General features: G+C 57.7%; 1 protein-coding gene across 1 annotated transcript; it reads right to left on the bottom strand.

The window, feature by feature from the left end:
- Nucleotides 1–10,503: 10,503 nt before the first annotated feature.
- PITX1 (paired like homeodomain 1) lies at nt 10,504–16,546 on the bottom strand. Its single transcript, XM_045550835.1, has 4 exons — nt 16,484–16,546; nt 15,639–15,875; nt 13,150–13,382; nt 10,504–11,193 (listed from the first exon to the last, which is right to left on the bottom strand). The coding sequence occupies exons 2-4, from the start codon at nt 15,805–15,807 to the stop codon at nt 10,651–10,653; spliced, it is 945 nt and encodes a 314-aa protein (XP_045406791.1). The 5' UTR covers nt 15,808–15,875; nt 16,484–16,546; the 3' UTR covers nt 10,504–10,650.
- Between the last annotated feature and the right edge of the window lie 4,563 nt (nt 16,547–21,109).

A 21,109-nucleotide genomic window follows, 5' to 3' on the forward strand; every position in this document is an offset into this window, starting at 1 on the left:
GGAAATTACAGCCTGGGCAGAGAGAAGGGTTTGGCTTAGGTGTCGGCTTTCCCTGGGCTTCAGCACGGCAGGCCCTGCGGAGGCTTGAGCAGGCGTGAGCGGCTCAGCGGGCAGGATGCGCCAGTCCAGTCGGTGCACGCAGGGCTGTCCCCGTGGCCGGAGGCCGGCCCTTGGGTGGTGACGCGTGGGCAGTTCTCTCTGGCCCTCTGCCTGCTCCCGCGTCCCCTGATGCATCGTCAGCGGGGGTGGGAGCCCGGCCGCTGGAGGGGGCGCCTTGGGAGACTCTTGATTGGAGTGGGTGGTTTTTTGTTTTTCATCTGACCCTGGAAAGAGCAAGCAGAAGAGGAGAGAGAGCACTGTCAGGTGGGAAAAGCCGGTTGCAGAATTATAAATATGTGACACCATGTGTATTAAAAATTAAAAAAAAAAAAAGAAAAAAGAAGGCACACACAAAGCAGCAATGAGTGGCATAGCTGATAGGCAGAACCTGGTAGCGGTCGGGTACGGAGCGTGGTGCCCCGCTCACCGCTGGCAATGCAGGTGCACGGGGCCTTCTCACAAGGCAAAGCGGGTTGGATTTGATAGATCTGTTTCTGGGACCCCACAGTTCTTCTTGAAATTATCCTAAGGAGCCAAATGACAGATGCACAGAGATGCCCAGGGATGGCTGTTTACTGTGGCTTGTAACAGAAACAAAACAAAGCAAGGAACTACCGAAATGCTCGTTGGTGAGAAATGGGTTAAATTACTATGAATCCATATATGTGGCCATTAAAAATAATGATTTATAGATAAGAGTAGGTGTTCTTGATGTTTTATTGAGTGAAAAGAGCAGCTTCTAGAGCAACATGTGATAGCGAGTGAGCAGCTAGAATGCGTGTACACATAGACATGTAGGTATGCTGGGGACATCGGGAACGATAACCATACAAATGTTCATAGTGGTTTGGGTGACCTTGACTTTTGTCCTTAAACCTTCTGAACGTTTTGAATTTTAAGAATGAGCATGTGTTGTATGATCAGGAGAAACAGCACAGTTTTCACCTTGAAAAAATGTTAAGCAGCATGTGTGTGTGTGTGTGTGTGTGTGTATGCGTGTGTGTATCTGTACACCTATGGCAGGTGGAAGGGCTTTCCAGGCAGAAGGAACCGAATGCACAAAGGAAAGAGGCAGGAGCTTGCCGAGGGTTTGGGGAGAGCTGAGAAGTCAGCGTGGCTGCTGCCCGCAGTGTGGACTGAGCTGTGGCAGGACTGGAAATTGGGGGAGTAGATTGGAGCCAGATCCGAGGGGCCTGAGTGCTCAGCTGGGCTGTTGGGACTTTAAAGGGTGGGAAGGATGGCAGGCAGGGCGGTGACCTGGCCACATTTGACTCCCACCGCCACCCTGAGGGTGGCTGTATCCCCTTCACCCGGCATTTAAGGCTCCTCTATTCTGTCTCCCCTTTTCTCCCCATATTTTCCAGGGCTCCCTTCACCTGGCTCAGTCTCACCTCTGCTCCTGCGCACCCACTCTAATCCTGCCTGTCCTTCAGTGCTCAGTACCCGGCCTCCCCTAACAGGAAGCCTTCCATGATTGTTCCCATTGGCCTTGATTTCCCCTTTCTCACACTCTTACCCTTGACCTTTTATACCTTACCTTAAATCGGACCTTAATTCCTCTACCTGTGGATATTTCCTCTCCCAGCACCAGTTGTGGAGGACCGTGGGTCGAGAAGTCATGCCCTCACACCTGGCTGCCAGTGACCCAACTGCCTGAGACACGCCAGCTCCAGAATCCTGGTGGAGGGAGGGAGACAGTGGACAGCAAAGAGATCTAGTAATTATAGTGAGCGTCCTATGCCACCAGTACAGTGCAAACACCATGTGTTCCTTTTCACATGTGTCCTGTTTTACAGATGAGGAAACTGAGGCTCAGGAGGCTTCTGTGGCAGCAAATAAGTGGTGGCGCTGGGAGTGGAACCCAGGCTCTGCCTAACTCCAGAGTTTGTGCTCTGACCCTCTGTGGTCCTTTTGTCTCTGGCCCTCACTCCCCTGGAGGGGGCTGGGCGGGGGCAGGGCCGTCCTGTGCCTTGCTGCCCAGGGCCCGGTGGAAATGCAGAGGCCGGAGGGAGCCCAGGACCCCAGGACTTCAGAGAGTGATGGTGACTCCGTCTCACCCAGTGGCAGCTCCTCACCCAGTGGAGGACGTGAGGGCAGTGCAGCGTCCCTGCTGAGGGCCTGGAAGTGCCGATACACCCCAGGAAATAAAGCAAGATGCTTTCCCGGGCAAGTCTGTAGGGGAGAGAGGCTGGACGTGCTGACCAAGAAAGGGAATCCTCACTCAGAAATTCTCCAGCGCTCGTAGGTGAGTGAGAGAATACAGAGTAATTCTGTGCCTCGGAAGCAGCATCCCGCTTGAAAGCCACGTATGCTGGTCCAGCCAGGATGTGTCCAAACCCTGACCACGAGCCCTGGGAGACGGCAGGCGGGCCGGGGCCTGCCTGACCGAGGGAGACGCGGGCTCTGTGAAGGGAAAGTCGCGCCCTGGGAAGAGCCCGGCCCAAGGGCTCGAATCTGGGCCTCTTGACTCCCAGAGGGGGCCCTGTCCCCCTCTAGGTCCCTCCACCAGCCTGGGCTCAGTGGGTATCCCTGCCTTGAGGGGGCGGGCGACTCTCTGTGAGCCTGGGCGGCTGGTTGGGCTTCGGCGGCCACACTGGGCTCTGGACTGTGGGAGACTCGAGAAGCTCTGGTGGAGCTGACAGCAAGCTCCAGAGAAGCCAGGGGTTCACTGTCAACTGTGTGTGCCTGTCCTCACCAGCCTCGGCGACGCGACAGGAATGCCAGCTTGGGGAACGGAGGAGGGATCCTTGTTCACACGCCGTGTCTGGGGGTGGAGGTCTTTTGTGTAAATACATCCTTAATTGAATTGGGTTCACCCATGGAGGGGAGAGGTGTGTGTGCCTGTGTGAGCGCGTGTGTGCACGGAAGGCTGGAGTCTGGGCGGGGATGAGCGTCCGTCCCAGTGTGTCCTGGAAAGTTCCCCGAGAGGCCACAGGCAGGAACGGTTTGGGGAAACCCTGGCAGGTGGCGAAGTGGCCAGCCACTTTGTGGCTGCAATGTCTTGGAGAATTTGCCAAGCATATTCTGTGAAGTCATTGGGACATTAAACCCTTGGTTCAATTAAGTGGGTCAATAAGCTTTGTCTGATTCTGATCAGTAATAATAACATAATGTGATAATGGCAATAGCTGTGCTGTTAGCTGTGAGTATCACGCGCTGCACTGTCCGAGGCGTGGAGTGGGGTGCAGCACACATTCTCCAGGCTCGGGCTGCACTTTCCACCCGTAAAACCCATTCTTCAAAGCCCTTCCAGCCCAACTCCCTATATGCATTTTCAGGACAAATTACCAACACTTAAAAAAATTGGTCCATTTTGCATGAAAGCCAAGTTCAAATTACTGGTACTTTATCCTTTATGTTTGAAACTTAAAAAAGGGTAGGGGTGGAGAGTTGAGGGGGACACAAGGGACAGACGGAGGAGAGGAGGATGAGGGGGAAAGAGGGAGAACAGTGTGTGAAGGAAGAAGAAAAAAGCGAGCCTTCTCGTTTCAGTAAAAATGTATTTCTGGAACGATGTTTCAGTTTACTCAGGCAGAAAAATTAGAAATGGTGCGCTTATTAAACAGGCTAAGTAAGCATGACTATTTTTAGTAGTGTAGTAAAACCTTGGTAATTTAGGCTTCTTTAATAAAGATTCCATGATCACGCTGGCTGGCAGGCACACTGTGTGTGTGTGTGTGTGCGTGGTCAGGGCAGGGCGGGAGGCAGACAGGTTGCTGAGCTGGAGGCGGGTGGTGGGAGGAGGCGACCAGGGACAAACGGGAGAGACGGACTCCCTCGCAAGAGAGCCTTTTCCAAACACGGAGCTCTCCGCTCAGCAATCAGAGAGCATTTCGAATTATTCTTGTTGGACATTCTTATTGGCATCTACTGGTTTGACATCTGTTTAAGGAAGAATGTATTTGAAAACAAAAATTTCATTTCTGTACAAACCTGTAAAGGTTTACCTGCCACTGTCACACTGGCCTTCCTCAAATGAGGCTGAATCCAGAGGGCCACCATCTCAGGTAGGTGCTACCTGACACCTCAGGGTGAGAGCACGCCCTGTCCTGCGGATCACAGGTTTCTGTATTTTTAAAATAGTATTTTTTGTTTTATTTCATGATTATAAAAGTAATGTATACTCAGAGCAAAAAAAAAAAAACTTGGAAAGGACAAATGAAAAAAAAATCCTCATTTCCTTCCTCCCAAAAGTAGCTGGTGTTAACACTTTGAACACATCCAGAAATTTCTCTGTGCATATGTAAGAACAAAAATGGCACTATGCTTGCGACTGTTTTGTAGCTTTCGTTGTTTAGTTTTTTGACAGAAGCTCAGTAAAAAAAGGACTAGCAAATCTATTATTTAATTTTATGCTAAATGCTCAACTTACAGAGGAAAGTCATCCATCCTGGGCTGCTCCGTCCCGGCCACGTGGTAGACATTCAGTAAAGGGAGAGTCTGTCCTCACTGGGCCCCCAGGCCATGCCGCGCGGAAGGACGATGGATGAGCGTTGGGCTGAAGGCCATGTGGGGGTCGGCTGTTGCTGAGGCCTCAAGGGGCCGCTGGCTGGAGAGGACGCAGGGAAGGGTCTGCCAGTAGCAGCGGACACAGCCCTGGAGCCCTGGGCACCAGCCTCTGAATGCCCCTCTGGACAAGGCAGGGGCATAAATACGGGTACACTGTTTGCAAAAAATTGTGGTAAAATATATATAACATGAAATTTACCACTTTAATCTTTTTAAAGTGTACAGTCAGTGGCATTAAGCGCATTCACATTGCTATGCCATCGTCACCACCGTCCATCTCCAGAACCTTTTCATCTTTCCCACCTGAAACTCTGCACCTGTTACACACTAACGCCGCCCCCCCGCGCCCCCCCCCCCCCCCCCCCCGCGGCAGCCTGGGCAGCCGCCGTTCCATTTTCTGTCTATGAATTTGCCTGTTCCAGGCACTCATGTGAGTGTGATCACAGTATCTGTCCTTGTGTGACTGGATTGTTTCACTTAACGCGACGTCCTCAACGTGCATCCATGTTGTGGCGTGTATCTTAGTTTCTTCCTTTTTTAAGGCTGAGTAATACTCCACTGTCCGCGTCCGCCACACTCGGTCTATCCATTGCTCTGCTGACGTTCGCTGGCTGCTGCCACTGTTCAGCTACTGTGACGAGCGTGTTCCGGCCGCTGCTGCGAGCCTGGGGCACAATCACCTCTCTGAGTCCCGATTCCATTTCTTCTGAGTCCGTTCCCAGCAGTGGGACTGCTGGATCATACAGTAATTCTATTTTTAATTTTTTGCGGAAGCCCCACACTGTCTTCCACAGTGGCCGCACCATTTTACATCCCCACCAGCAAGGACGGGGTTCAGATTTCTCCACATCCCCATCAACATTTGTTATTCTCTGTTTTTTAAATAACAGCCATCCTGATGGGTGTGAGGTGGCCTCTCAGTGTGGTTTTGATTTGCATTTTCCTAGTGGTTAGTGATGTTGCTTGTCTTTTCATATGCTCTTGGCCATTTGTGTATCTTCTTTGGGGAAATGCCTGTTCAAGTTCTTTGCCTTTTTTTTTCTTTTTTTTGCTTTTTAACCCTGCACCTCTGGTTAGAATTTGCCTACTTTTGAATCGGGTTGTTTTTTCAGATATACTTTTAAAAGCAATGGCAAGAGCTGCCTGTGCTGAGCAAGTGCGTGCAGGAAGAAGGAAGGCCGCAGGAGAGAGGGGAGAAAGGAGTGGAGAGAGGAGAAAGGGGGTGTGGGAAAGCAGCCCCTCAGTCCCTTTATTCAGCAAATATTTATGGAGCACCTACTATGTGCAGACACTGGTGCAAGACTTTCTGTCTACACCTGTTTGACTCAGTCCAGCACGCTGGCTCTGTGACCACAGTGACCCTGTCTAGCTGCCGGGGCCAGCCTCCAGGACGCGGGGCTCATGGTAGTTAAGCCCAGGCTGCGTGGTCGGACGGGCTGGGTCTGAGTCCCTAAAGTGGTGCGGCATGCCTTTGGACAGGCTACACGACCTCCCTGAGCTTCACCTTCCCCGTCTATAAAATGAGATAAGAGGAATAGAGCCTTTCAAGTGCACTGCAGGGGACAGCACGGAGGGGGACGTGCCTGAGTTCGCCAGAGCAGCTTTCTGTCCTCCAGGAAAGCCATCCGGCCCTCTGCCCCCTCCCTGCTCCACGTGCAGCTTCCTGCACTTGACCCTGCTCCTCTGTGCTGGTCTGATTCACGGAATGACAGCCCCGCCACCCTGACTGGGTGCCACGGCAGTGTCCCCTGCGTGTCCTGAAGCCACTTGATAGGTGGACACCTGCTCTGGGCAACACCAGCCGATCAGGAGGCAAGATCCAGGGACCTGTGGAGGCAGCACAGGAGTATGAAGAGCGGGGTGCCCAGGATGGGGCAAGGAGGCAGGGACTGGCGGGGGCCCCCATCTAGGGAATGGGGAGCCTGTAGTACGACAGGGATGAGAGCTTGGATTTCCCTTTCTTCACCAGAAAGCGGCTGTGTGCCCTGCCTGCCCCCACCCCATGCCCTCTGCTGCTCTCACACGGCCCTGAGCTCCGGAGGGCAAATCCTGCAGCCTGGGGCCTTTTCTCTCTCTCTCCTGGAGCACAGCTGAGCTCGGCCTTCTGAAGTGAATTCTAACTTTTTATTTCCTTTCCTCCCTGAATACAAATGTGATTCACGCAAGGGTGGTGTATAGTGCATGGGTAGGAGCACAGGCCCTGGGCAGAAGGCCTGAGTTCAAGTGCTGCCTCTACTCCTCATTAGCAGTGCCGTCTTGGGCAAGTTATAGATCCCTTTGTGCCTCAGTTTCTTCCTGTGAAAAATAAGGATAACAAGACCTTCATCATGAAGTTGCTGTAAGGAGCGAAGGCAGTAATTCTCATGAGGTGCTTGCGTGGGGCCTGGCGCTCAGTAAGGGCCCACATTAGCTGTTGATAACATGATGTACAAACAAAAGAAGTGTTCAGGCACGTTCAGGGGAGACTTCTGGGGTGACTGCTGCCCTCTGCTCCCAGGGCCCAGCACTCAGGGCACTGCCCATGCTGATCCTTCTCTCCACAGAGGCCCAGGGGACAGCAGGAACTGGGGCTGGTTCCTCTGGGTCTCCCAGGGCCTGGCCCACAGGACAGTGAGAAGATGGTGCCACAGGACGATAGGCTAGGTCATGGGGACCCAAGCCTAGGCTGGTTCCCGGGGTGGGGTGGGGTGGGGTGGAGAAGGTGGGGTGGTCAGCAGGACTGTCAGTCTTGACAATCCTGACACTCCGTGCAGGTGGAGGAGGGAAAACTAAGTTGGGTCCCAGATGACATTTCAGAAATGACCTGTTGAGAAACTTTGACTGATAGAGAAGCCCTATTAATACAGAAAGGGGGGAACAGGGCCGCAAGGCAAGAGCCAGGACATTTCGCTTTAATAACGTGAATAACAACAGTAATAAACAGTGCCATCCCCACAGGGTTGTCGTGTAGGTACAAGCTCCTGAATGAGGAGTGTACACGTAGCACAGGGCCCTGACCCCGTGTGGGTTCAGTCGACGTCAGTGTCCCTCCTGAAGACATAGATGGAGCCACCTCCCCAGAACAGCTTGCCCGAGCACCCTGTTTAAAGCAGGACTCCATACACTCCTGCTCAGAGCACCGTGTTGTTTCTCTTCAGCCAGGTTGTAATCACACGTTTGTTTACGTGTCCAGGGGAGCAGGGACTGTCTGTTTTCCACTGCTCGATCCCCAGCACCAAGAGCAGGAGCACCGTCAACGCTGAATGAGTGAATGGCTGCCCCTCCCCCATCTTCAGGAGGAGCAGGCTGGGACTCTCTGCCTTTTCCCGTTGGACTTGGCTTTCAGAGCCCCTGTGTTCCCCAGCCAGAGATGACTCTGTAGCCAGTGCAAGAAGAGCCGCCTGCTGCCGTCTTTGCAAGCCACAGAAGAGCTGGACGACAACAGCTGGATGGGGCCTGAGGCTGGGTCTCACACTCACCTGCTTGGCCATGGTCCTTGGATGATGGGGTCATTCGGGGACTACTTCTGCCCCTCCGCCTGCCTGCAGCTGTTTGGCCTGTGGCCCCACAGCCACACTGTGCCTCTCCCAGACCCCCGTGCAGCCCCTGTCTCACCTGGGGCAAGGCCTGACTTTCGGAAGAGGCTTCCTTTCTGCTTCCCACTCTCCTCCAGCTCACCTCCTTCCAGGTCTCCCTGCCTCCTGCCCTCAGCTGGGACCAGGGCCCCCTTGCCTGGGCAGATGTGTGAGGCTGGGGGAGGCACTCTGAGTCCTCTGAGTCCAGATGTGGTTGTGTTTATGTTTCCAGAAAGTGAGGGGTCAGAGCTCTGGACTGGAACCGCTGGGGGAGGGGCTGTCTGGCTCCAGCCCCCTGCCCCACCCCCCACCCCCGTTAGCCTGTGTATCTGACCCTGTCCATCTCAGAACCCCACAGTCTAAGTCCCACAGCCTCAGGCTGGGCCATCCCCTAGGGAGGACCCCCCCTTCACTCGTCATCTGAAGGTGAGAAGATCCGTAGCAAGATGCCTGGCTTTGGAATCTAAAAACCTATTGGCTCCGTGTGACCCTGGCCCACTTACAGTCTCATGGCGCCTTGGTTGCATCTGTACGATAGGGCTAGCACGCCTAACCTCAGAGGTTTGAGAATGTGTGCACAGGGCTCTCCAGCTATTAGCTCATGACTAAGCTGGTGGCTGTGCCCCGCTCCCAGCTAGGGCTTGCCTGGGTCCAGCTCCGGGCAGTGCCAATCCCCACCACAAGGTGATTCCAAAGCAGAATAGCAACCCCTCCTTCCTCCCCCGCTGCAGCTGCAAACATTTTGTTTTGCCATTAGAAATGACTTACTTAAGGGAAGCAGAATTTTACAGGCAGTTTACAGGCTGGTCTTGTTCAGTAGTTTCCAAAAGCCAGGGGAGGGCGGAGGCGGCCAGCAGCCCCCATAAGTTGGGATAGAAGGAAGTGAGAAGTGAGTCCTATGTGACGTACACTTTCTCCGACACAGCTAGCACAGCCGCTTGCCCCCGGTGGGATCTCGCACGTTGGGCATTGGGGAGAAAGGCAGAGGAAGACCCTGGCTGGACTCTGGCAGATCCAGTGCTCCTGGGTATAGCCAGGGCCAGGCTCCAGGGCGGGTTGCGGGGGGATGTGCCTGGCCCACAGGGGAAAAGGCAACCTCAGGCCTAGAGGTTCTCAGCAGCCCCCACCCCAAAGCTGCGGGCAGCCAGGGCCCCATGGCACCCTGGAGACCTCGAGGGTCGCCGCAGACCCAGCCTGGGAAGAGCCTGCGGAGTCCTGCGGCCGGGAAGGGATGGGGGGTCCTGGCCAGGACGGCCCCGCGCCCGGCGCCCAGGGGCCGCGTGGCTCAGCTGGTGCCCGCGGGGCGGGAGCTCGGACGCCGGCGGCGCCTCCCGGCAGCTGCGCTAAGCAGGTCGGGAATGGCGGTGGCAAACGAAGGTAGGGAGACCGCGGGAGCTGCCTCTTCGCTCCCTCCTGCCCCGGGCCCGAGGTGGCCCGAGGTGGCGCAGTTCCCCTTCTACCTGCCTCCCTCTTCGGCACAATGAAGCAGTCGGGGCTCGGCAGTGCTTAGCACGCTCGGACTATGGTTTTAATAGACGTACATGGACAAGTCGATATAGACAAATTTATAATTCTATACAGTCAGTCCGACATACACAGGGACGCTGTAAACAGGGGCGCGGGCCGCAGAGCGGGTGTGCAAAGTGGGCTCAGGGCCCGGGGGCCGCGCCCCGCGCCCTCCCGGCTGCACTCCTGCATGGCGGGCGGTGAGGAAGGGGCGGTTCGCTGGGACAGGGGCCACCTCCTGCCCAGAAACAGAGCAGAGGGCCTGAGCCTGCGGCTAAGCTTGGGGGCCGGGGTACTCTGAGACTAGCCCTCCCCGTCCTCCCGCCGTGTCCACACCGCCCGCTGCAGCTCCGTGGCCTTAACATCGGGCTCCGGGGCGCAGGGCCGGCGAGGGCTCTACGGGGCGCGCCGGGGCCGAGTGCGGCTCCACGGCGAGCGCCCGATCCCGCGCGAGGCACCGTCACCCCCGGCCCAACGCCTGCTCCAACTCGGATCCAAATCGAGCTAAGGTGCGCTCGGCCGGGCCCAGCTCGGAGCGGCGTCTTGGGTCGTACGGGACTCCCCGGCTCGCCTGGGTTCCGCACATCCAGTTCGCACGGGCGGCCACTCAGTCCGGCTGCAGCGCGGCGGGGACGCGGGCTGCGAGGGCGTCCTCTCCCTCTCCCGCCGCCGGGCCTCGGCGCTCGCTTCCTGTGCCGAGTCCCCTCCGCGGAGCGGGCCGCCGGGGCCCGTGGGAACACGCACACGCCACCCGCGCCCGAGGGAAATTGCAACTCATCCGTTATTTCGCGGCACTTTTCTCCGACGTCTTTTTACTTTCTTTTTTTTTGTTTTGTTTTGGAGGGCTACGTGGGGTCCGGAAAAGCAAACACAAAACCAGCCCGGAGGCGGGAGTGGGAGGCGGCGGCCGCGCCGTGGCGCGTGAGCTGTGGCCCCGCGCGCGTCCCCCGCGGCCGCCGGCCCCCGCGGCGCGGCGGGGCGGTCAGCTGTTGTACTGGCACGCGTTGAGCCCCGAGGCCGGGCCCTGCAGGCCGCCGTAGCCGAACGACGAGTGCTGCTTGGACTTGAGCCGCAGGCTGGCGAGGCTCGAGTTGCACGTGTCCCGGTAGACGCTGTAGGGCGAGGCGGGGGTGCCGTACGGGCAGGCGCCCGGGGACATGGCCGAGTTAAGCGAGGAGCCGGTGAGGTTGTTGATGTTGTTGAGGCCCGAGTTGGGCATGCCGGGCACGGCGCCCGGGCCCATGCTGGACGGCATGGTCATGGAGGAGATGGAGCTGGGCGCCGAGAACATGGACTGCGACGACAGCGGGCTCATGGAGTTGAAGAAGGTGAAGCTCTTGGTGGAGAGCGGCGCCGGAGCCAGGCTCTTGGCCGCCCAGTTGTTGTAGGAGTAGCCGGCGGCGTACACGTCCTCGTAGGGCTGCACCAGGCCGCTGAACTGCGGCACGTAGCCGCCCTTGCACAGGTCCAGCTGCTGGTTACGCTCGCGCTTCCGCCACTTGGCTCGCCGGTTCTTGAACCAGACCTGGGGGAGGGGGCGCGAGAAGGGGTCAGGGCTGCGAGGGCGGGAAGGCCCCCACCCCCACTCCCCGCCACCCTGAGCCCTCTGCCTGCTCTCCGAATGTCGTTTCTGTTCTTCGAAGACCGATATTTGCGCTCCTGCCTTCTCTCCATAATGGTTGCTTTCCTGGGCCCCGGAAATGTTAGTTTTTCCCCCTTTCCCCATCTTTATCCTATCCCCCAAATGAAGTCCGTTTTCCTCGCCTAATACGGATTCTCTTTTGTTTTAGCAAGTATTCGTTTTCTTTCTTCCCCTCTCAACCAGTCCACATTTCTGCCTTCCCCGCCCAACGGGTTCCTACCTATCCGCTAAATATTCCATCCCCTTTCTTCTCCCCCAAATACAAAAGATATTTTCCTTCCCCTTCGGACTGCCCCGATTCTTCGACCTATTTCATCGCTCAGTCTGTTTTCATCTTTATTGGCAATATTTGATATTTTCATTTGTGCTCCAAATATTTATTTTCGTTTGGTCCACCCCGATATCCGAACCTCTTTCTTCTCGCTCAGTCTATTTTCTTCTCTGTTCCCCAGTTTTGATTCCTCCCAGAATATTTATTCCTTCTTTCCAAAGATCTGACCTTCTCTGTTTCCTGTAAGTAGTTGATTCTTTCTTTTCCCAAATACTTGATCCTTTCGCTTCTCTCTTAAATAATTTCTTTCCTCCCATCTAAATATATGCCAAACATGTTTCTCCACAAATACTCAATTTTCTTTTGATTCTTACTAGTTTCTAATCTCCCCCCAAATTTGGTAAAAACCTCTTTTTTTCCCCCCCAGCCCCTAGGTCTTCCCGGGTCCTCACCTAACTGACCACCACATACCTCCTGCCCTCCCAGACCCTTCTCCAGCCCTGAGCTCAGTTTTCTGAGCTGATTTGCGGGACCCCTGCATCTTAGCGTCCCCAGCCCCTAGCACTGACAGTGCCTGACCCACCCCACCCACCCTACCACCGTAAACCTTCGCAGGATTAGTGAGTTCAGGATTACTGAGTGCTGTGTCTCCACTCCAAGTCCCACTGGGCTGGCCAGCCTGACTGGGGAGGGGAGAGGGCTAGGGTTATGGTAGGGAGTCTGTGGGCCAGGTGGGACGTTGTTCTGGCTTGGGAGGTGCTCCCAATATCTGATTAAATATTCATGTACCCAGGGAAGAAATGATTCTCTTGCTGCTCTGGCAGGAAAGCCTTGCATTTACCGGGAACCAAACGGGTGAGAAGAGGGAGAATGCAGTCCAGTCTTCAGTTTGAGACCTTACATCTCAAAAGGGACTGGGAAGGCCACTTGGCCACCAGAGCCACCCCCCACCTCACCTGACCCAAGACCTACAGGAAAGGGCATTAGGCAAGGGGTCTAGCTGCTGACTGGCTGAGAGGTTAGGGAAGGTGGAGAGTATCTTGAGATTTTGGAGAAGCTGGTTGCGGGACAGGACCACAGCTCCGGAAGTTTTGAGAGCCCCAAACCCAAGCACCTTTCAGGCCTCTCCGAGGCAGCCAGGCAGGACCTGCCTTTCCCTTTCGTTTTCGCGACAAATCCTGCAGCTCCCGAGGTCCCCAGCGGCAGGGAATCCTCTGCCCAGCCCCGGGTATCCCGCTAACATCTGAGTGGGTCCTGAGCCCTACAGGGAATGGGAGAGTCCCCTGGAGTCACAGGTCTTTGGGCTGGGTCCACCGCAGAGCCGGTGGTCAGGTAGGATGCAGGTCGGAGCGGTTGGAGGCGGCAGTAGCCGAGGGGCGCAAGCGGCCTAGGGGCCTAGTGGACTCCAGGTGGGCCGAGGCCTCAGGTGAGGGTCTCCAGGGAGGGAGGGAACAGGTCTGAGTGGTGGGAGAGCGAAAGTGAGTAAGGGCTAAGCTTTCACGGGCAGCTGCAGAAGCGGCCGGGCAGCCCTCTGCGAGGGTCCCCTTGGGCGCGCGCCTTGTGCTCACCCGCACGCGCGGCTCGGTGAGGTTGGTCCACACGGCGATCTCCTCCCTCATGCTCATGTCGGGGTAGCGGTTCCTCTGGAACGTGGCCTCCAGCTCTTGCAACTGCTGGCTTGTGAAGTGCGTGCGTTGCCGCCGCTGCTTCTTCTTCTTGGCTGGGTCCTCCGCGCCGCCGCAGCCCGCGCCGCCCGTGCCACTGTCCTCCGGCCCCTTGGGTTCCCCGCCGCGCTCCTTCTCTGCAGCAGGCAGTACGGGGCGCGGGTCACCGCGAGCTTACGCCCTGTTGCACCCCGTCCCGGCTCCACCGAAGCGCTCGCCATCAGCGCAGGCGGCCCTCCCTCCCGCCAGGGGCCCTGGGAATTGTCCCCATTGGAAAGGGCCCGCCAGGCGCTGGTCATCTCTAGTCTGGCGTGCCGCGGAGAAGAACCCCGGAGCCGGGGCGGTGGGCCTGAGTTCCTGGCCGGGCCGGGCCTGCTCCCGCAGCTCGGCTCAGGCTCCGGCCCTGCTGCCTCTGTTACCGGCAAATGTACGCTTGTTTCTGCAGGCTCTTGGGGTGGGGGCCGGTCTAAATCTGAAAGGGTCTCTGCTTTTATGAACTAGAATGAGATTTTTCCAGCCTGAAGTCCCTCTACTTTCTTCTCCCCAGCGCTGTGGGAGCCCCACTGGGCAGGCACAACGCAGCCGATTCTCGGCCTTCCTTCCAGGCCTCGTGTCCCAAGGCCTAGAAAGCCCCTCCAACTGCAGCCCAGACAGACAGACTCTGTCTAGGTGACCTCAGGCCTTAGCCTCCCTCTCTTTGAAGCTACACAAAACACATGCAATCATAGAAACATTGAAACATAAAGGAAAAGAATTTTAAAACAAAACACAGGAGCCCAGAAAAGCTCACAGCCCTCTGCCTAAGAACACTGAGGGGCTGGAGGGTTGTCACAAATTCTCAAAAATAGGCAGGTAGGAACACAGAGCAAATGTAAATTAAGAAGCCAGAAACCTTCGTGCAAACACACCCTTAACTAAATACAGAGCTGTACGTGCATAAACTCCAGGCAGACAGAGGCATTTATTTCTCTGGGATTCAAAGGAAAAAATCAATGTACAGTTGTAGATAGATTTTTAACCTCTTCCCAGTAACACCCTTGTAGGGATCATTTTTAAATCTCAGAGCAACACAACATTACAGTTAGATAATTTAAATTCCCCAAATAACACCACCGTAAATGGATTTTGAGAAAATCCTGGAGAAATACGCCATTTTGGATTGACTTTTAAAATCTCCCGAAGAATGATGTTGCGTGTAGATATTTTAAATTCCAGAGAAATACACTTAGTATATTCTTTCATATTCGAAAAATACAGTTAAAATAGTTAATTCATCTTCATAGGTTTGGTTTAAAAAAATCAATCTACAGTTATGTATTTCTCTAGGTTTTAAAAATAACCTACCGAAGACCACACTTAAAACTTTTGAAAACAAAAGTGTAGTTCAACGTTGATTGTTTTTGAACCAAGCACACAGAACCTCTCAGAGAAAGTCACGTAGGGATGCAAAACAGAAACAAATGGAGATTAAAAAACGCAGAAGCACTCAGCGGTAGATTAAAAAATGAACGCAGAAGAGGCGCCTACGCCGCGGGAGCCGGGAGCCCCGAGCCGGCTGCGATGCCGAGTCTGGACCGCGAGCGCGGGAGCCGCTCGGAGCCCCGGGCGGCCGGGCCGGGCGGGATTCGTCGCGGCACTGCCCGCGCCCCACCCGCCGGCCCAGCTCGCAGCTGGCAGAAAGCTCGAGCTCGGACAAAAAGGAAGCTCAGAGGGAGACGTGCCCGAGCCGAGTCGGGGCCCTGGCTGGGCGGCCTGGCGACTGCAGGCTCCGGCCACGCATGTGGGCCGGGATCCCTGGATCGGGGTTCGGTTTGGGCCGGCCTTGCCCGGAGTCTGCCCGCGCCCCTTGGCCCGCTCGCCCTCTCTGTCCTGTGCCTCCCTTTTACTCGATGTTTTCTCCCCCATCCCAGTTTGCTCTTCCCTCCCGCCCCTTCTCTTCAGTTTCTCCCTTTCAGTCTGTCTCCCACCGTCAGGGTGTCTGTCCCTCTCTCCGTCTCTCTGGGCGCTTTCTCTTGCCCGTCACCTCCACTCCCTTCTGGATCAGCTCCTCTTCCTTCGTCCGAGCTGCTTCCCTGCGCCCAGTTGTGCAAACCCAACTTTCCCCTCGTCCTATGTGTTCCTGATCGAGAGGGGCTGTCAGTCCCACCCTCCAGTTTCAGGCTTGCACATCTGCCAGTCTCTCGGCGGGAGGGGACCGCGTGGAAGTGCCTTCGTGTGTGTGCATAAATTTCCGCGTTCACCGCCAGGTCAAGAACGGGAAAGAGAAAGCTCCCGAAGCTCCTGGGGCGGAGAGGGAGCCTGGCTGCGCCGCGCGGGCGGCAGGCCCTGCTCCGGCTCCCCGTGCTCTGCGCCCGGCCAGGCTCCCTGCGCGCCGCGCGGGTCGCCGCGCTTACCTGGCAGCTCCGTGTCAGACGACTCACTGGCCGAGTTCTCGAGCGGCTCGCGGGGGTCTGCCGCGCCGGCCAGGTGGAAGGCGGGCCCCATGTCATGGGGCGGCGGCGGCGGTGGCCGGAGCCCCTCCGGCAGCCGCTCCAGGCTCATGCCCCCCTTAAAGGCGTCCATGGAGGTGGGGACCGCGGCGGGCGCTCCGGGGGCCGGGGCTGGGCGCGCCCGGCCGCCCTGGCTGCGACCTGCGGGGACGAGAGCGCAGCGCCTAAGCGGCTGCCCCCGAGGGCTGCCCGCGCCCGCAGCGACGCCGCGACCGCCCCATGGACCGCCCGGGGCTGCGGGGCCGGGCGGGCTGCGGCGGAGGCAGTTTCTCGCGACCTGGCGCCCGGCTCCGCGTTCCGCGCTGCGCTCCCGCCGCCCGGGCCTCAGCCGCCCGCCCGGCCCCGGCTCCGGCTCCGGCTCCCGATCCGGGGCCGGTTTCTAAGGCTCCGGACGGCGCCGGCAGAGTCTGTCTTAAAGCGACAGCGCGCACCGCCAGGTTCCAGCAGTCCCTGCGCCAGGGGTGCTGGGTGGGGTGGGCCCGGGTGGGAGGGGGCGGAGGGAGGGAGCGGGCGAGCGAGGGAGCGCGGGCGGAATCCAGCCCCGAGCCGCCCGCGCCGCCGCGCCCTCTCCGCCGCCTCCCTCCCGCCTCGCCGCGCCCTCCCCCTCCGCAGCCACCTTCCCGCCGCCTCCCCGCCCCCCGCGGCCGCGCCGAGCCTCTCCCTCCTTCCCCGGTGACACACCGCGTTCCCCCCCCGACCTCACAAAAGAAACGCATCTGGCCTGCGAGTCCCGCGCGGCTCGTGCCCACCTCAGGCTCCAAACGACTTGTTTCGCTCAGAATCAACTCTGGTCTCGGCCTCGAAGTCCCCAGCCCCGGCGCGAGCAGCCCAGGATGAGAGAATGTTTGCTGAGCAGGACCGCGCGGAGCGGGCGCCTTCGAGCCAGCGCCGGGCGGGGGCAGAGCCCGGGGCCCGTTCCGGCAGCTCCCAGCGGTGCCCTCGTCGAGGGGCCGCCCGCCCCTCCTTGCCCGGCCTCTTCTCCCGGGAACGCAGCCCAGCTGAGTGACAGCAGCTTGCGCTCTAATGGGCCCCCGAATGCTGCCTCCTAATTAGCTTGGACCCTCTCCCCTAAGGCTGCTTCTCAGGCCTCCCTCTCTGCACCGCAGTCAATTTTCCGGGATTGGGATAGAAATGATGGCTTCCAATCAGACGAAACGTTTCTGCTGGCTCTAGGCGGCTGGTGAGTGCAGCAGGAGACCCCAAAAGCCCAGGCAGGCCCCACAGCCTCTTCTACCTCTCACCCTGTTTTGCACCTTCAATGGCTCGGTTAAATCTGCCGGGCCCTGGCCTTGGCAGGCATGGGGTCGGCCTTGGCAACCTCTGCCCTCCTTCAGGGTAGCTTTGCCCCAGCCTGGGGCCTGTGCTCTGGCTTCCCAGGGCTTCAGGCTAGGGCTGGTAGGCCAGGTGACTGCTGCCTCCCAGGCCTGGGCCGGCAGCCCAGAAAGCCCTCGGTCTTCTAGCTGCTCTCGCACACGGCAGTGGCTAAGCGGCAGCTCCGATGGGCCTTTCCTGGGCACAGGCAGACATTAGCCTCCCTGTTCCAGGAGTGATCCTCCTTCAGTGAAGTTTGCCGAAGGATTTTGCTCAGCAATTGTTAACTGGCCCTGAGACCTCAGTGTCTTGAGCAAACAGGCCCCAGCTGAGGCGGTAAGGTGCGGCCCTGACCTGCTCCTCTGGCCACGGGAGGTCCCCAGGCTGCCCTCTGCCCCTCACCTGCCAACCAGCTCGGCCAAACACAGCAACCGAGAGAGCAGTGCTGAGAGAGCAGTGCTGGGCAGGACAGCGGCCGTGGGGAGAAGCACTTCCCTACTCTCCAGCCCAGCGCCCTCACCCCAGTGCCCAGCGCCTCCTCACCCCCTCCTGGGGGGTCTCTGCTTGGTGCTGACTGTACAGGTGTCAGCTTCTGGGGCATTCCACTGGCTCTGCCTTTGCGTTCTCACCTTGCTCCCCTCCCATCAGAGGGAGACACCCAGGCCCCAGGCTGAGCTCCTTGGTGAGGATTGCAGGGCTGGGGCAGGCATGCGGGTCATTCCCTCTTCTTGGGCCCAGGGTGCCCAGCTCTGGGCCATGGAGAGAGGGCACAGTTCCTTAGGGCCTGGCCTACTGTCACCCTGTGTCTGTGACCACAGGAGGCAGGGTCTGAGGCTCAGAGGGAAAATACACTTCCCAGAGGTTGGATTGAGGAGGCTCAGTGACTCCTGCCTTTTCCTTCCAAGTTGACATCCCTGCTCCATGAAATTGGTCTTGGCCAGGGGGAGGGGGACATGGGGAAGTATAGTGGCCTAGCATTTGCCCCAGCTACACCTCTTACTTCACATTTCTTGGCTGAGTCTCCTGCAGCAGCAGACACCTCCTTTCAAGGAGATACTCAGGTGCTGCCGCATGCCAGGGAGTGCCCCTCTCACCATCCTCCCTGGAGAGCTGTCTTGCCCCGCGAAGCAGCTTGGATGCAGACAGGGCACGGGAGCACGCACTCACACACATCCTGCTGTGTACGCACTCACACACAGGGACTCGCTGTACCCACACATGGGAGTGTTGGGTACAGGCACATTTGTGCCATTTGGCATGAAAACTGGCAGGTAGGATATAGGAGATAGGTTCTAAGCCCGCCAAATGTCAGGCCAAGGAGGGAAGCACCGTGCACCTCTGGGCAGGGACATGCAAATGAATGGTCTGTGTATGGGCATCCAGACGGTGGGCCCATCCCCCCCTACTTCTCAGAAGGCCCTAAGAGTCAGGTACTGCATGGATGGGGACTGTTTTGTGACTCAGCAGCTCCAGATGCTCAGTCTGAGGGGCTTGTATCCCTCACTGTTGATGCATTTAATGCAGCTATTGAGCACCTTCTGTGTGCCCCTCTGGGACCAAGCCTCTGGCAGCGCTCCAGGCAGGTACAATAGTCCCATTATTTGGAAATCTTGATGCTTACTGTGTGGATAGAAAGGCCCTCAGACTGTTTTGGGTGAAGCCCTGTATCCTCAGGGCCCTGAGCTCCAAAGAGGGGCTGAGGCTAGTGGGGACTGCCCAGGGGAGTCTGTTCTGCCGCCTGGGCAGCGCTGAATGATCAAGGGGTGAGGAGGTGACTGGTTGTGAGGAGGCTGTGGCCGGATCCTGGGTGTCAGCTGCAGAAGGGATCTGGACGGACTCTCTGTTCTTCCCCAGCTACACTATCCCAGTCAGGGAAGGGGCCTCTTGCACACTCACAGACACGTCACAAACACACAAAGGACAGGAGGCAGCACTCTTTCAGGAGTAAGAGCAGAGGTTCAACATTCCGCCAGCTTTGGTGCGTGACCTGCATTTGCCTCAAGGTCACGGCTTGACCTGCACTGTGCCTCAGTTCCCATGTCCAGCCTGGGACTCAGCTATCTCTGCCTGCTGCTTCAGCCTCCGGCTCACTTGATGGGGGTGAGGAGAGGAGGGAAGGGGGCTTGCTGGAGCTGGAACCACGGGCCCTAGTCCCCACTTCTCCCTGGTCATACAGAGCCAGCAGTGGTTGTGTGACTTCCAAGAATTTTGGAGTTCGGGGTTCTGGCTGGGCCAAGCAGAGGAGCCTGGCCTATTGTGGGGTTGAAGCAGTCATCACAGGGACCCTTTCTGAAGCTGGGCTCACTCAAAACAGACTCTCTACGCCCAAGAATGGCTTAGTAATATAATTTGGGAAGGGTGGTTGGGAGGCCCTCATGGGGGGCATCCTTCCACCCACCCACGGGGGTAGCCTGCCCTAATCCTTGCTCCCAGAATGGAGGTATTTTAGGAAAAAGGAAGGAATGTGCCAGAGCCTGCCCCCAGGGCTATCCATGACTCTCCGGGACATTCCAGCCCTAAGCCTCTTAGGCCGTGGAGAAGTTCAAACTAGAAAACCCAGTTTTGGGAGTGCAGCCTGGACCACCTACTTCCCTCTGCCTGATCTAACACCCCCTCCCCAATAAAAACTCTTGTTTCTTTGAATACAAGTAATTACTGGGGAAGGGAGGAGGAAGGTGCTCAGGTAGGGGCTGGAGAGACCTTACTGGATCCTTTTGGCTTCTCAGGACCCCAGTCTGAGGCTTCCTGCCAAGTGGGGATCCCCGCCTGTCCTGGGAGAGCCTGGATGTATTAGGGCAGGATGGCTGCCAGGGGAGCACAGATGGGAGTCCGGGGACTCTCTCTGCTGCTGGCTGCTAGATCAGTGGCTGGCCCGGCCCATGGCTCTCCCCAGCCCATGGCTCACCAAGAGTCCGTGGGACGCTGCCTGGTTCCTGAGAACGGCTTAGCTGTGGAGAAGAGAAGACTAGGAAAGTGGCAGCAGCTGGTCACACAGCTGGGGAGCAGAGTGTCAACTTTTGCTGTACCCCAGCCTCCTCTTCCCAGCAGCTGGTTTCGCGAGAGAAGTGTATTTCCCAGCCTCTGTGGTCTCCACGCCCCAGCCTCCCTCTTTTCCTTTCCCTGGCAGAAATGGGGGAAGCTCAAGGCAGCCTGGTGAAAGGGCAGGGGGACAGCAAGTCCCCTCCTGTGCTGCCCCTGCTGCTTGTAGCTTTTGCCCTTACCCTAGACCTGGCCATTACCCTAGACCTGCATCCTCTGCCACCTGGACAGCAACCTGGGGTTTCCTCCCTGCGGCCCTGGTGGCTTTCAGAGATCATTGGGATGCTAGGAGAATACCCAAGCCTTAGTTCTCAGAAAAGTAGACTCATATTTTTAGATTCAGGGAATTCCTAAATCAGAAAATCTTGGGAACAGGATTCCAGCCTGCGGTTCCCATTACTGCGATCCCGGCCTTGGGGCCCTGGCTTTGCGGTGGCAGAATCCGCTCCAACATACAAGGCTGGTCAATTTCAGAATTCGGAGACCGGGTTCTAGAGAAGCGGCTGTGTGCTCTGGGACCCTGTGCCAACAACCAAACCCGGGAGAAGCCGCGGGAATACCTTTATAGGACTTTGCGAAGAGCATTTGGAGTTTCTCTCGGGGGAATAAAAAGCCCGACCCGTGCCCGCAAGGGAAGGCCACCATGGGCTGGGGGCACCTCTGAGTGCGGCGGCGGGACGTCGGGGTCTGCGGCGAAGAGAGCCGGGGCTCTGGCCGATGTCTGCTGCCTTTCGGCGGCATTGCTGCCCGAACGAACGAACGAATGAAGCGGTTTCGTTTAGGTAAAATACCCTCTTGACGCGAAGCTACGGCCAAAGTCCCGGGCCGTGCAGAGGGGCCAGCGCTCCATTCGTGGTGAAGCCCCCATCCCTAGGCACAGCACGGAGCGGCGGCCGCCCCCTCGCCTGCCCCTGTCTCCCGAAGGCCCCCTGGGTCCCCCGCCGCCGCAAGGGGCTGCGAAGAACTTCTCGGGTTCTGATCTTCGCCGGGCCGAGGCCCGCACCCCCGAGGATGCTGCCTGTTTA

The sequence above is a fragment of the Lemur catta genome, chromosome 5 (assembly GCF_020740605.2).
Source record: "Lemur catta isolate mLemCat1 chromosome 5, mLemCat1.pri, whole genome shotgun sequence".
NCBI classification, from domain to species: Eukaryota; Metazoa; Chordata; class Mammalia; order Primates; family Lemuridae; genus Lemur; species Lemur catta.